The sequence below is a fragment of the Chionomys nivalis genome, chromosome 1 (genome assembly GCF_950005125.1).
Source record: "Chionomys nivalis chromosome 1, mChiNiv1.1, whole genome shotgun sequence".
NCBI lineage: Eukaryota > Metazoa > Chordata > Mammalia > Rodentia > Cricetidae > Chionomys > Chionomys nivalis.
In genome coordinates this window covers 115,313,949-115,330,926 of record NC_080086.1, presented here as the reverse complement: position 1 = coordinate 115,330,926, position 16,978 = coordinate 115,313,949, and the positions used below count along the sequence as shown (strand labels likewise).

The following is a 16,978-nucleotide window of genomic DNA, read 5'->3' as shown; positions in this document are numbered from 1 at the left end:
TGTGAGCATTCTTTAAAAGTCTTCGTCTTCTTTTTGTATATGTAAGCATGCACTTACTCTCTGTATGAGGTTATGCATATCATTCACAAGGGACTGTTGTTCTTGAGAGTAATTTGACGTACAGATACAAGGTGTATGTAAATGCATGATGGTTTGAATGTATTTTTACTGCTACAATATACTAGGGGAAAGGATCCCATAAAAGCAGACATCAGATGTTTCTGCATTCATGGGTAGTTGCTTTAAAATTTTTTCTTCTATTATTTGAATTTTCAGTATATTTTGGTCACATCTACACACACTACATCTGATCAGCTGCTTCCAGGATCTCTAACCCATCGTCGCCTCAGCCTCATGCCTTACTATGATTAACCTTATTAGTCCAGTTCAAATGAATATACACACAGGCGTAGAACTTTTTTTTTAAAGTAAGTTGTCTTTTTACATTAAATTTTCTCACACCATTGTCCTGTCTCACCCCTCTTCTTATCCTGTTGAAACCCTTTCCAACTTCTTTTCAACAAGTGTCCTTCCTACTTTATGTGTGAACAGGGCTGTGTGCACAGGCATGGGAGGATGTTATTTACTGGAGCGTAGGTGACTTGTCCTAGGCTATACACTGAAAATATGTGATGACCTCTTCCCTTGGCTACCAGTAATTTCCAGTAGTCTTTCTTACTTTTGGTTTGTGCTTCCTAAAGTTGATATTTAGGCAGACACCAAAGACAGCCAGTGAACTGTACTATATTTGTAGTTAGCAAGCATTCAACTCCGTGACTTACTTTAGTTTGATTCTACTTTTGATACTGTGATTCACATATCTGCTGACAAAAATTAAACAACAACAACAACAAAATCAAAACTCTCAGCTCTCCTTAAATCAAAAGTCAAATTTAATCTCTCTGTACAGTCCAGACCTTCTACTGTCACATCCCTTCCCCATTCGACTAGAGCTTTGACATCCATGCTGCAGCATTTACAACACAAGGCATGTGGTCTAGGGCCAAACAGGAAGCTGCATTGTCAATACCCTGTATAGACAGTGGAAGATGTTTTTATCATTTTGATGAAGTCCTATGAAGCAATTCTATCTGAAAGTTCAGAAACAAAACTTCTGTTAGCCAGCTAACTCTACTTCAAAATTGTCACTGCTCTGATACTGTCCCTGGGAGAGGACTGTGATAGAACATGACGGCCCTATAACCTATCATGCTCACATTGTGATACTAAAGAGGAGAATTCAAGTGTATAAAAGACAAGAAAGGGGGGCTGGGAGATGGCTCAGAGGTTAAGAGCACTGACTGCTCTTCCAGAGGTCCTGAGTTCAATTCCCAGCAACCACATGGTGACTCACGACCATCTATAGTGGGACCTGACGCCCTCTTCTGGCCTGCAGATGTATATGCAGAGTCCTCATACATAAAATACAAATAAAAAAACCCTGTTTAAAAAAAACAAGAAAGATGTCTTGGAAAACATGATTAAACATAGTGTTTTTAAAGTGAATGGGGAAGAACAGACTTACTGAAGAAGAGTTAGTAAGATACAGAAATGAAACTTCTAACCACACATAGAAACCAAGGATTTCAAGATATGACTTGGCAAATTCAAAAGCTACATAGTACAAATTGAAACAAGGTTTCAACATTTTGAAAAGAATCTCACATATTGGAAACTAGCAATGTTCTTTCCCATAAGATGGTTATAATTAACCAATAAAAACAATTACAACATTTGAAAATCAACAACCACCATTAAAGCATTTAGCTATTCACAACCCTGAAAAAATATTCTTTTAAAATGGGCTTATTTATTTATTTATAGAAAAAAAAAAAACCCTGAGTGCCACATCTATGATGGTCTTATTCAGATGATATAAAAACTTATAATTTTAGCCATTGTGCAGCAGCAGTAGCTGGAGACAGTGACGTGTCTGTCCTCAGTCGGACAGGTACTTACGGTCGTTGCAGAGTGGCCCACTGAAGGAAGTCATGCTGCAGTCACAGCTGAAGCCGTCCCATTGCTGCAAGCAGACTCCTTGATTTGAACATGAGTCCTCTTGGCAGGTTGTGCTGGGCCCTGCAAAACATGCCAAAAGAAATTTGGGTTCTTTTTAAAAATCCAGAATGTTCTTTACTTGAGCTAGGTCACATAAAGTAGTTGCCAACACCTTAAATCACATGTCCAAGCTAGCTCTGAAAGTTCACACACCTGAACTAGAAACTGAGACGTTTAATCTGAAGGCCTTAAGCTTCAAGTACAAGACAAATACATCATAATTATACCTAAGCCAACCAATAGTAAAAGGAAGTATGGAGCCTCTGAGATGGTCATGGTGGTAGCAGGTAATCTCATTCCATCATTAATTATTGTCTGTCACCAGTAGGATATTAGAAAATGAATGGATCTCCTTAACTTCGTAGCAATGAATAGAGAAGCCATGACAAATGGATATTATAAAATCATGAAATTGAGATAAAGATTGGCAAAAAAATAATCAAGCAGACTTATGGAAAAGTGCCCTATGAGATCCAGCCGTTTCCACGCATACACTCTGTCTAAGGTCGAAATTATTCAGTGCTCTGGGTAGGTATGTTGGCAAGTATCAGTTCACATGCGCTGACAATAGCATGCAGTTAACATAAAATTAAAACAATGTAATAGCATGCTCCTGCTGAACACACAGAAAAGGAAGGCTACTCTTTCTATAGAATCACCACTACAACAATGAATAACGAAGAACGGAAGGAACGGAAGAATGTGATTGCAGCACTCAAGGCAGCGACTGTACAAACATGGCCAAGACTGAAAGCCTCATACAAACTACACTACAAAATGAGGTTTCTTCCACAACATCCAAAACAACGTCCAAAGGAAAGGGGGGAATTAAATCTGACTCCAAATAACAGTTACTGAAAATGTAAAAATAAAAACAAACAAACAAAAAACTGTTATTTTAGGGTTTCTACTGTGTAGGGTGGGTTTTAGTCTTGTTTTATACACACAGGGCTATCTACCTTGCAAGTCAGCTTTCATCAATGCAACTTTGTCAGCAAAATTAAAAAAAAAGCAAAATATATTAAATGTTAGTAAGCAATATGGAAATGGGGCAAACAGAATGTTCAGATTAAAAAAAGCATGCTGCTATAGAGAGAAAAAATGCTATGTATAGCAAACAAATTAATATCAACAGCCATAAATCTTAAGAGAAGCCAAAAAATGAGAAAGCAGTATAATTTTTATACATTTACACTATCTGTGTGTATATACATATAATGGTTTGTCTAGCCAATAACACAATGAGGGAAACATAAGGAGCTCTTGGACTTCCTCTTCTGCTGTATAGATAGGATGGGTTCCTTCAGCACCTCACTTACTGGAACATGCAGTATGCTGTTTTGTGTAAAGACTATGGTACACATCAGAGACTGTGGTCCCTACAGGGAAAGTGCCTCTCCATGTGCTTCTGCCTCTTATTTTGTGAAGCCTTTCACTTACAAATATGACTTGAGACTCTGTATTATCTACCCTTAGCTCTGCTTTGCTGTGATGACAGGGCACCAAGCAGTATGTGCCATTTGAAGTAGTTTAAGGAAGTCATGAAGACGCAGAAACAACCTGCAATATAATTCTCCTTAGAGGACACGCCTTTACGAGATCTCAGGATGTTATACTCATTCTCACTCTTAAAAATCTGCGTATATATGATTTATATATTCCAAAGTGTTCTTGGTGTTGCCTATATGTTCATAACTGTTCTTAGTTCTAATAAGCTGTCATGTGAATAGTTTTTACAGAAAACCCCAGGAAAAAGAATTTACAAAATAGTAGAAGGAAACACAATAAGCACAATTCATTTAAAAGCTATAGACAACAACTTAGGGATCATTCCTGGCAATAATAATTTCAAGTTTTCTACAAAATGTGAAAATAGTCTCCAATGCCATTCGATGCTAGTGATGGCCATTGAGATCATTGCTTCAGTGAATGAATATATTTTTTTTCTGTAATTATAAGCTATGGTCTTATAAAACAAATTTTATCATGTAAATATAATTATGTGATAACGTTCCCAGTAAAGGCATTATTCACAAGAAATTATTAAAGTAAGCCTAACTTACAAGCATTTTTACAAATGCAGGATCTATAGTATAAATTGCAATTATGCAATAATGATTAGTAACATCAAATAATTATTAAAACACTAATAGTATTATAAATAATGTTGGAAATAATAATAATCTACCAGGAGAACTGAGTAGATGTATTTTTTCAACTTAAGCATAAATTACTAATTTCTTCAGCATTGTGTTCCAAATATTTGGTGGTCTACTGATCAGTAGCTCACTGTGTCAGAGATTAAAAACAGTGTCAATTTAAAGAAAGAAACAACTTCTGAAACAATCTTCATTGACATTTTCTTCCATAGAGGAGAATCAGGTATAGAGAAATACTGTTGTGTGTAGAGGTTATTTTATCGAATAGTTATTTATTTTTTACTGGCCCAAAGGCAGAAGTAGGATCAAGAACTGAGGAACACCAATGCTCCCACTCCAACACAAATCATTAGTTACACAACCACTCAGCCTGCTAAATTCTAAGTGTACTAACAATGGATCTGGCTAAACTGTAGAGAACTGCTTTTTTACTTTTCTAATTTCCCATTATTTCTACCATTTTTTTAATATATATATTTTGAGCATTACATGTGAATGTTTCCTTGTGCTTGAGCAGAGAAGTTTTTGGAAGTACTCACCTCCTAGAACAATGCTTAAGCATGGATAGATATTTGCGTGAATCAAAGTCTTGGTTTATTTTCCCCCTAGTTATGTACTATTTCTTATTATTTTACTTTATCACTGCCTAGAATTGGAAAGAAGCCAAATGACATTTCTACTAAGTGATACGTCTGAAAAGGGAAGAAAAATGGAAGTCAGTCCACAATTTATGTAGACCTAAAGGACAATAGAGGGAAGTTAGTTTGGAACCTGCCTTTCCACGTCAAGGAAACTATGTAGTTTGAAACTTCTGTCATCCACTTTCCTAACCTTACAAAAGGCTCTTTTATTTATCTCAGTTTGTTGTTTTATTTAGTTAGGTGTACTCATCAGTGTTCATAGTGTTTTGAGCATTAAATGAGATGGTTCACATAAACTTACAACCACCATTGCTTAATCAGTGACAGCCATTATGATCAGAGAGCAAAGCATTGCTGCTGCTCACAGAGGAATCCAGGCCTACAGGGGCAGCATTACAATGTCACTGAATTTTGTTGGGAAGTTATATAGAGTTTAATGATAAACTTCTTTAGCTGTTTGATTAGTCTCAATTTCTTGTTATATGAAGATAAATAACACCTAAGAAATTCAAAAATAACATAAAAAAATTTCCATCACGGAAGACATGCAGCATAGGCATTACTTGGGAATTTGTTAGAACTGTCAGTTCTAAGGACCCGTGCCAGACCTTCTGAACCACTAGTCTTGGTGCTGATATCTGCCAATCTGAGTTCCAATAATCCTTCAAGTCAGTTCAATGTAGCCTGACACTTGAGAAATACCAATTTAAATACAGGGACTTAAGATGGCTTTCTTCTCTAGCTGAGAAGTGTTTATATATGAATCCCCTGTTGTTCACTGAAATAAGCTAGATAGTAAATGTAACAGCGACTACTTTGGGAAGATCAAGAAATCTTTGCAGGCAGGAACTCGAAGTTTGGCCAGCTTTGTTAGGTAAGAATAATGGAAAACCTTTGCAAGCTCTTATTTGGAGATGGCAAAGGCACAACATTTCTATTGGCACAGAAATTAAATGATTCTAATCTGAGAAGGAGTTAATTCCACAAGACAACTGTCTTTGAAGAGATAATACAGTGGGTATGTATAATTTAATTGCTAACCCTAAAACCATGTGAATCTCATCAATTATACCTGTGACTAGTTTATCTGAGCTTATCATTAGGATAAGGCCAGTCAGAAATGGTGAAATTAAACTTAGGAATGAAATCATCATGGGACCGGATGTCAAAAAGATTGGAATGTGGTGATAGCCCCAGAGTAAAGAAAGACGGGGAAAGAGGTGAGAACTGTCAAAGCTGAGAAATTTAAAACTTCCTATAGCCATGGACAAAACTATTCCATAAGCTACCTCAGTGACTTCAGTATCCAGAAGCCCATTCAAGGGAAGATGATGTCAGAGGTCCTTCTGTCTATGTGTTGCTTTTATTGGTTAATGAATAAAGAAACTCCCTTAGCCTGTTGATAGGGCAGAACTTAGGTAGGCAAGGAAAACTAAACTGAATGCTGCGAGAAAGAAGGGCAGAGTCAGAGAGAAGCCATGTAGCCCCACTGGAGCTAGATGGAACTTTAGCCAGTAAGCCACAGGCACGTGGTGATACCCAGATTAATGGAGATGGGTTAATTTAAGAGTAACAGTTAGCCAATAAGAAGCTAGAGCTAATGGGCCAAGCAGTGATTTAATTAATATAGTTTCTATGTGATTATTTCAGTTCTAGGCAGCCGGGAGTAACTAGAGGCCTGCTACTACAGGAAGAAAAACCTATAATTAAGTATCCTTCACAAATTGCCTACTAGATTAGGTTGGGAAAGAAGAGCAGGAGATATTTCTGCAAACTTTTGCTCCCATTAACCTTCCTTCTACCCTTCACTCACAAAATGTGTGGGCGTCCTTTGTGTTTGTGTCTTCTTCTCATCTGGTGGTTACTGAGCTGCCAATGTCTCTTTCAGAAAGCACCTGCCATACAACCTGTAGCAAAGCTAACTTCTGAAAAGCAGTGTCTAAAACCATGGAACATTTCCCTTAAAATATAAATAAATGACCTAGTTTCATTTATTAGACCATTTCTAAAGAACAAATGTTAACTCACATTTTGTATTCTCCTACTAGAGAAAAGGTATTTGCCTAATAATTGTGTTTCCTTTACTAACTAAGCAGTATGAGAAACCACACAACAATTGGCATGTCAAAATTTTAAACAAATAAATAAATATGGTGAATTCACAAAAGTCTTCCATTAACATTCTTACTCTTATTATTTAAACAACTTGAATGTAAGTTAACTTTTCAAAGAAATGGATGTTTCAGAAATGGAAAAAATGGGATTTCAAATTAATAATTCCATAGATTTAGGTAATTGCTAAATATAATGATATTGTTCTGACTGAGAAGAAGCGATTCATAATCTCCCAAAGCATTGGTGTCACATTTTCACCTTCCTTTCTTCTTATAAAAAATTCCTTATAAATCTAAAATTTCATGTTGGAGCAATCTATGTTGAACTTAAAGGAGAAACAGTGACGGTAACATGCCCAGACCCATACAGTTCATGATAATGTGACCGAATTACATTTTAGAAGGAGAACTGTCTCAAAAACTCTGAGGTGTTGAAGTGAGAAATTATCTAAAATGAAAGTAGTGATAAAAACCTAGTACTGTAGCTCTTGATCTGAGAGAAGGCAGGGAAGAATGTGAAAGAAATGAGGCAGTCCAGGCATTGCACATTAGCCCTGGTTAACATAAGAAACCCATTTTTGACAAAATAGAAAATATATTGCTTGTTATCAGATACACACAAATCAGGATGAGTATCTGAGCCCTACTATCATTTTTTTTATCCAATTGAATGTAAGCTTGAAAAATGGGCTATATTATAATTACTGGTATAAATTGTTTTCTAATTTAAGAGGCTAACTGTTGCTATTACACAAACATTATAGAACTAATTAATATGCTACTTAACTGAACTATAGTCTGCTAAGAAGATAAATTACAAGGTCCATAGTTATAGGTCCTTAGTTCATAGTAGTTATAGTTGGGCCTTAGTGCATTCTTGCAAATAATCCAGAAAATTTAAGATTTATGGGATAAAATATTTTAAAACATGAATAAGGATTTCTAAGTTCTAAGTGAAAATACTACCAGTTAGCAGCCTTTGCTTACTAGTATGACTTGTTATTAGAACTGTGTAGTGTAATGACAGAGATGTAATACCTTCACATCCTCTCTCAATTTGCCCGTTGCAGAAGAGAGCATCGGAGATGAGATCTGGAAGCCGACCATTTAAGTCCACAGATGCCAGGCAACCTTGAAAGCCTTCTTTGGCATGGACCAGTTTTGGCAAGGATTTGTATGTTTCCTTAGCCACTCCTCCGATATACAAGTCACCTATGGAAAGAACAATTTAACTGTCACAAAAGGATTGTAGCATCAATTTTGAATACACAGCATGATGAGAAAATAAAAGAGATGAAGTTTATTTTAGATTAAATCAATGAAGCAACTGTATGATCTGTTATTTTCTTAAAAGTACAAATTAATGCAACTTTTGAACAATATGTTAGCACCCGAAATTTTTCTAGATGCTGCTATCAAAAGCACTCTATGGAATCACTAAGGTGCCATCAGATGAAAAGAGATAGCCAAGGGGAGAAGTATACACTTACAGAAATTCAGTCTAATTATTTAGTAACTCTATAGGGCAGTTTCTCAAATTATTAGTAAGCCCATTTTCCAAAATGAGAAAAGTAAAACCCCTGCCAAAGTGAGAGTGTGTAACAGAGAAAAAAACAAAACCCAAAAACCAACTAAAACAAACAAAAAACAACAACAAACTGAGGTGAAGGGGGAATGGGGCATTACTATTAAATAAACCTTATCCACAGAGCTCTGTTCTTTCAGTGAACAAGAAGCTGTAGGGCTGAAGTGATTAGAGTCACATTCTACACTATCTTCTTGTTTGCTTGCTTTTTGTTTTCTTATTTTTTGAAATTAAAATGCAATTTCATAATTTCCCCCTTCCAATTCCTCTCTCCGAACACTCTCTTATGTATCTCTCTGCTCCCTCTTGACATCATTGCCTCTTTTTTTTCAGTTGCTACTGTTACCCACGCACACACACACACACACACACACACACACACACACACACAACACACTCCTGAAAACATAACTACAACTTGCTCATTCCTGCAGTCTTACATGTTATGTCCATGATCTCAAACCTGAACAGTAAGTACTAAGTCAGGCGACTCATCCCTGGGCCAGACTATTTCTCCTGCTCAGCATACTTTTCTTTCCTATGGTGAGTCCCAGGAGATTTCTGCCTTCCATTTAGGCATGTCTTTTGCTGCTATAGTTATTCAGTTCTTACTTAGGCAGCCATATCATTGAGGTATCATGGGATTAGCTTCCCAATTGTTTTTTAGGAGACAAAATCTCAAAGTACCTCCCCTGGTTCTCTGGCTCTTCTGCCCCCTCTTTCTCAGTGTTGCTCGAGCATTAGGTGGGAGAGTTATGCTAGAATTATATCATTTGGGGATCGGCTTCTCACAATCATTAGTTCTCTGTATTTTGACTGGTTGGAGTTATCTATCTGATCCTCTTTTCTTGAGTATCTTCTTCACTGACTCAAGACTTTTATAGTCTGACTTATGCAATTCTTCACACATTCTCTGCTAAGTTACAAACAACACCATTTTTAGCTTTGTGCTGCTTTGCGATTCTCAAAGAAGTTATTAATTTGTTTTCCTGCAGTTTCAAATGAAATAAATTGCTTAGTTTTGCTGTCTACAACCTCAGCTTAGGTTTTGTAGATTTTATAAACACTATTGGAATCCCTGTTTTCTTCTGTCTGCAGACTATTCACAGTGACTGGATGGCATCTAGTAGATGTAATTAATGAATTCAATACATAGCAAAAGGAGGTCACCTCAGAATTCTGTAATTGTGACTTCAGACTGTAACTCTTCTGACATCCATGTCAATTACTTCTCTCACTTTTCTCCCCATAAAATCTCTCTCACCTTAACCATTCTAACTTCATGTCACTAAGAATAGTTTTACCAGTATAAAAGAAAAAGTCTGAATTCCTAATACTAATCTGGTCTGGTCTGCTCTGTTGTCTACGTGAGATTGAGAGCAAGAACTGATGTACACAGCATTTGTTGAACTGTGAGCAGTCAAGTCCTTAGCCTTCAAGCCAGATCATTCATGTCCTCTACCACTGTTCATGAAATAGTAATAAACTAACCTGTTAGATTGTAAACAGAGGAAAACTAAGCCCCAAAGCCCCAAATATGACACTACTAGACTGTGTTGGTGAAAATATTGAAAACAAAATCATGTAGCTTTATCAATATCATGCAGCCTCATGAATTGAGAAATCTTTTCCCAAGGTTCAGTTGAAGAGTAGAAGGAATGAGAATATGAGCAAAGAGGTCAAGACAATGAAGGGTTTTCCCACTGAAACAGTTTACATGAGCTAATGGGAGCTCACCAACTCCAGTCAGGCTGGGAAGGAACAAGCATAGGACCAAACTAGTCCCTCTGAATATGGTTGACAATTGCATGGCTGGAGCAGATTAAGGGGCCACTGGCAATGACATCAGGATTCATGCCTATTGCATGTACTGGCTTTTTGGGATCCTATTCTCTTTGGATGTATACCTTGCTCAGCCTAGATATAGTAGGGAGGGCCTTGGACCTTCCACAAAGCAATGTGCCTTACCCTCTCTGAGGATTAGATGGGGGTGGGGTGGAAGGGTGTGTGGAGGTAATGAGAGGAAGGGAGGGAGAGGGAATTTGGATTGGTATTCCTTTATAAAAATTTAATAAATTAAAAAATTGAGAAATTTTGCCCCTTACTCTATCAAATAAAACTGTTTCCATTACAATAGTGTGCCACCAATGTCTTATAACTTGTGCAGAAAGTACTGGTTGTATTTCTCCCCCATCTTTTAAATAACATTGGATAAATCACCAACATTGATGTTTAAGGATAGATTGGTGTTCATCATAGGATACTATTTTGTAACATTATTTGATTATTTTCCTCCATATTTCCATTATTTCTTTTGTCTTTCGACTCATTTAAATTTAAAATCATTGTGTTTTAGTTGCCTCAGAAAGGACATGAGTCATAAATAAAAGATATAAAATTAGCTTTCTGCATTTGAGTTTTCAAAACCTAGATTCTTCTAGGAATGTGAGGAATATATATGTATACACTTACATAAGGCAAGTAAAACTTTCTTATACTGCAACTGGGCAACAGGAGTTATAGAAACATAACCCCATAAGCACAGTGATTGGTGACTGTCCAAAGGAAAACACAGCTCTCTTATTTAAGAGCTAACCTGCTTGGGTATAAACACTGCAGGTAGATTTTCAAGAGTAATGGAGATTGCCATGTTTCCTCAAGAGAACCCAGAGACAGCAGTAAGATTCTTGTGGATGGATACTTTCATGATAGAACTAGCTTTTTGAAAGTATATACTGCTTCATGGAACTTTCCATTCTCTACCTTGTTTGGGAGCAATGGAACATTTCCCGATCACCCAGAAATAGCAGACCAAGTCTGACCTGGGTAGGTCCCATCAAAAGACCATGATGCCTGGATAAAGGTTCAGTAGGCACCTGCATGGGAACCATAAAATATTTGAAAGTGACTCTCAGGCCTCTGCTTTATCTCTCTACTTTCCAAAAGATAGGTACAGTGATAGCCAATCCTGTAATTTAGAAATGACTTCAGGGAGATAATGGAACCATAATTCCTCAAGTTTTCAGTTTCATTAACTCAAAGAATTACAGCTCAAAATAGGAATCAAGGTAGATTGGAAAAAACTTAGAAAAGTTGCTTCCTTGAACAGTCAAGAGTATGGGCTGAGATTTATACTCCAATGCGTCTAATGTCAATCAAAGATGTGCTCCCTACACTCCTTTCCTGAACTAAATTCCTTAGGGTGCTTAAATTCTTTCTTAGGACTAAAGACATAGTATTAGATAACAGGGCAGGACTGAATAAAAATTCTTATTACTGCCATTAAGTGGTTTTGATATAGAACTTAAGATGAAAATTTATACAAGCCATGCTGGACATTTGATAACCACACTTCTTTCAGATTCCAACTTCCTGGAGGTTGTTCAGTGTTTGTTTTAAAATCTATTGTATTACCTGAGCATTGTGGACAACCAATAAATATAATTAGACACCCAATAGGTGGAGGTCACTTAGGAAAATAAAAAGGCAAGAGGGGGAAAATGGTAAGGCGTGGCAGAGATTTTAAAGAGAACATACTTTCTTCTCCTTTCTATTTCCTATCACAAGCCCTGTTTCCTAATTAGTAAGCTTATTTGCCTGATGTCTTTTGATGCCTTGTGGAAGAGAAGTCAAGACTCCTCCCTACCCTGCCTCCTCCATGTCCCTAAAGAACAGAAAATATTACATCAAGCAATAAGGGATCTGAAAAGAACCTCAAACTTCCCGAGGTGGATGGGTCTGTGTTTATAACCCTGGGGCTCATTTTCACTTTCATTACTGAAACTGCACTTAGCTCCCCACAGTCCATCCTCCCTTGACTTAGTGCTTCTTTATAAACTCCATATACTAAAGAGTGGTCTTAAAGTCCCCTGGTGGGTTTCCCTATGAAGAGAACAAAGGAAATGCTTAAGTGGACTCAGCCTTGTGTACCATTACCACCTCATCAAAGATGTAGCATATCCTTTTTATCCTTAGTGAGGTGGAAGGGAAATGACCCATTAGCACTAATGGGTCTTTGCAGGTAAATGTCCTGTGCATAAGTAGGAGGATCTGCTTTTTAATGACCCTATGTGTGAACATGCCTAGATGGACATCCATTAAAAGCCAAGTTTCCTATATAGTTGAATCTCACCTGTTACCTTTCTCCTATTCCATTAGAATGACTGGATGTGTTTACTCCTGTCCTTCAAGTGGGCCATATAGAGGAAAAGGTAGAGTTGGGATATTTTTAGCAAATATTGTGGCAAACGTGTGTCATGTAGTCAAGTTAAAAAATGAGAGGAGGGTAAGTTTCTTAAATTTTAATACTATCCTATTTATGTATATATATCCTACTATATATATTATGTAATATATATGTATTCTATCATCAGTACTATAATATCAAATATAATATAATATAAATATAATATAAACACAGAAACACTTAAGGAGCTCTCAATGACACCCTCTCATGATAGCCAGAGATAAGTCACTATTCCCCAGCAACTGCACAGGCTTGAGTAAGGAATCATGGGCAAGCTTTGTGCTTATTTCTGACTAGATGCTCCAACCCTGTCACTCATTGATGTCCATAGTATAAGCTACTTAGATTGCCTTACATCTTTGATAGCAAGTTTGTTCCTCTGTGGAGTGGAATTAATAATACCTACCTTAGAAGACCATGATGGTTACAGAAAGCACCTCAGTGTTTTTAGTACATATCATGTAATCTGCACCTGATTGACTATAGGGCTAAATAGGTTCAGGTAAGGTGATTTGGAATGTCCTTCTATATATGTGTTGCTTCTACTGGTTAATGAATAAAGTCATTTGAGCTGATGGCTTAGTAGAGTAAACCCAGGCAGGAAATCAGAATGGAGAAAGAGAGAGAGAGAGAGAGTAAGCAGGATCAAAGAGATGCCATGTAGCTACCAAAGGAGAAGGACCCAGAACCTTTCTAGTAAGGCAAGGCCTCATAGCAGTACATAGATTAATAGATATGTGTTAATTTCAAGATGTAAGAGCTAACTACCTAGGAATACACGAGAGTTATAGGCCAGCAGTGTTGTAATTAATACAGTTTCTGTGTGATTTTTCTGGTCTGGGTGGTCAGGAAGACACCTGTCTACAAAATGGCATCAATGTGGGCCAACTACATTCACATAAAACCTGAGAGAGCTTGGGAAGGAATTCTAGACACAAAAGAACAGAATTAATCATGGCTTTTTGGTAGCAGCATTTTTTTTTTCAGATAGACTATGTTTGCTAGCTGCAAACATCAACATGGCTCCTTTTAAGTAAAGGCTTCTTGTCAGCTTCCTGTTTCATGATGGTATCATGGAATGGCTCTGACTCTTTTGGGAGGTCCTACACTGAAATAGGTTCTGTGGGCAGCATGTTACAAACTGTTCAATGGTACCATAGAGCTGCTGAAGCTGGGGTGATGTGTATGGCTCACAGAGGCCGTAAACAGGCCTCCACCATCTTGGACTGCTCAGAGCAAACAGGCAGAGCCATAAAGTTGATCTTAGTCATGCCTTCTTAGAATAAAAAAAAAGGAATTCCTGGTCAGAAAATGATTACAGATATGCACACAATAAAGAGAGATTCAGACAAAAATAAACTTCTGAACAAGTCACAGTGTGTTTAAAAATGTATGTAGGCTTTGGAGAGAGAAGAAAAAGAGTATAGAAAGTTATAAATAGAAATAAATAGAAAAACAAAGTCTTTAAAGAGACAATAAGAGTAATATTGAAGAATACACAGTCATAGATTAAAGGAGCAAAGAAAAATAAGCTACATAAAGATGGAATATACACAGAGAGTCTGGATTATGTATATTATTGTGTTTTCTTTGAATTTTTTGACTGCAGAGAGATATTTAGTTCTGGGGGCTGCTAAACTAAACCAACATAAAGGTATCTTCCCTTCAAATTTTGGGTCTAACGATATGCTGCTTTAGAAAAGAGATTAAGCTTTTGTTTCCACAGATGATGGGAACCTGTGGATTCTTTCCAGGATAATGTGGTTTGATGGAACAAGACACCCCAAAAGGGTTCCATGAATCTTAAAAATACTTCTCCCAACAAACAGCAGGAAGCAGGTTGAAGAAAACTATACCCAAATTCCCAAAATAATTGTTTATAAATGTTTGCTTTCATTTAAAGGGGGATATGCTATAGAGATGAATATTTTGCATTTATATGGACTTTGGTCTATTGATAGAAATTTAAGGTCAATTTGTTACACTGGGCGTATGTATTTTTGCTCTTGTTTAAGGTATTATGTTTATACAGCTAATTTAAAAATGCAATGTACAATTAGGAAATATAGATTATAGATAGTCATTTATGATAGTCAAACTTGTAGTCAGGTTAGTTAGGTTTTCTAGATGTACAGAGATATATTACAAATGGATAGGTATTCTTCAATCCTTTCAAAGACCTACAGAATATGACATTTAAAATGTTGTAAGAACCTAGAACCTTTCATGACAATGAGACACATCTGCTCCTGTACCAATCTACTTCAAGAGAATGATGGTCATTGAAGAGATTCTTTATGAAATTTGCTAGCTATCTTGGTAAGAAACTGCTCTTGCCTGGACTGCTTTGGTATGCTGCATGAACTGGACATACAGGACACATGGAAAAGTGACTACTGAACTTGCCTTAAGAAGGCGAGGTGGTCATTCAGGGTTTCTGCCTCATGAAAAAAAAAAACTGCCAGACATTCTGCAGGACACAGAAGAAATAAACTGACAAACTTTGTCAGTATAAAGCAATACAGATCTTTAAATTTCCTGCTTCATGGGAAAGTCTGTCAGATACTATGGGTCTGTATATTCAGGATGGATGCCCCAATGTTCCAGAAGAACTTTGGGTGACTGCCCAGTTAATTTGATGTCTCTGTCAATTCTAGAGTTTTGGAAGTTGCTTGATTATACTTCCTGTTTACTTAGGTAATATTGTATCCTTCTGGGGCCTTTGATGATGTTGAAGACTAGATAATCATAATTATAGTTTTACTTAGTTATGATAAAAGATAAATTAGATATAAAACTTTAGACTCACAAAGAAATAGACTAAATATTATAGCTATAATTATTGCTTGATAACTATTATATGTATAATTTTACTATGTTAAGGTTAAAACCTTCCCTTTTAATTAGACAGAAAAGAGGAGCTGATGTGGGATGTCTTTCCCTATGTTTGTTGTTTTTATTGGTTGATGAGCAAAGCTGTTTGGACCAAGGATTTAGCAGAGTAAAACAGATTAGAAAGCAGAGAGAGAGAGAGAGAGAGTAGGTAGGGTCAAAGAGATGCCATGTAGCTGCCGAAGAAGAAAGATCCAGAACCCTTCTGGTAAGCCACAGCCTCATGTCAATACACAGATAACTAGAAATGGACTAATTCAAGATGTAAGAGCTAGCTTGGAATACATTAGTGTCATTGGCCCAAAAAGTTTAATCCATCAATGAATAAAAGCAACAAGGGACATCCCACATCATTAAAGTACAAGGCATGTTTCTCATTATATGCTGATTGCCCTGGAAATTCAGAAGGAATCCAAACCTGATAAAAAATAATAATGAATTTTGCTTGATAAATATCTTCTAATTTAGACACATTAACAGATGGAAAACAAGCAAACACAAAATGAAGGCCAAGAGTCAATTTTATGTTCAGACTAAATGCTTTTTAGGAAATGAGAGAAATAAAATGATTTTTTGTGAACTTTGTAATTCAAACCCTAATGGAAGAGCTGAGATCAGAAGAAATAAGAAATATTACTTTACAAGGACATAAATATAGATGCAAGGCCTTGGGTGCAGCAAGTTTCACTCTTGAGACAAAGTGAACATGGTGTGTGTGTGTGTGTGTGTGTGTGTGTGTGTGAGAGAGAGAGAGAGAGAGAGAGAGAGAATCAGGTATGAAGGTAGGGTTGGAAAAAAGAATATTCAACTATGACTAAATATTCAACTATTTACTAAATGATATCAGTAATGTTATATAAGAAAGGTCAAAGGAAGATGTTTGAGTGGAAAAACAATAGGATATGACGGATCTTCTGACTATTGGCTGAAAAATATTTCAAACAAGATGTGGGAGAATGGAGAGGCCAGACAGTCTAGTGGAATTGGCATATGATGTGGGGAGAGATGGACTTATATTTGATATTGCAATGTGGTATTTGAACACAAGTGTATTCTAAGGGGTCCAGGGATATAAAATAGGATCAGAGACTAAGAGTTAAAGTTGGGGTCATTTGGGGATCTCCAACCCAAGAAAAGGAGTGGTGGAAGTGGTTTTCTTTCTCTATGAAAACCGGGAGCAGAAGGCAATTAGATCAGTGTCCCAGTTTGGCCTCACAGTAGCAGAATGTAAGTGTCAAGTTATAATTAGTGCTTTGACTCAGCTTTTCTGTTTATTCATATGT

At 36.7% G+C, this 16,978-nt stretch overlaps 1 protein-coding gene across 30 annotated transcripts in view; it reads right to left on the bottom strand.

Annotated features, from left to right (window-relative positions):
- The window catches only part of Nrxn1 (neurexin 1), a 1,077,006-nt gene that overhangs the window by 532,782 nt on the left and 527,246 nt on the right, over nt 1–16,978 (bottom strand). For 29 of the 30 annotated variants that reach the window (XM_057767124.1, XM_057767151.1, XM_057767179.1 and 26 more), the window contains 2 exons: nt 8,011–8,184; nt 1,960–2,079 (listed from right to left, as the gene is read on the bottom strand). In XM_057767124.1, coding sequence (XP_057623107.1) covers nt 1,960–2,079; nt 8,011–8,184 — 294 coding nt within the window. Of the gene's footprint in view, nt 1–1,959; nt 2,080–3,017; nt 3,042–8,010; nt 8,185–16,978 lie in introns of those variants that run through there. The other variant, XM_057767390.1, reaches the window with a different exon arrangement.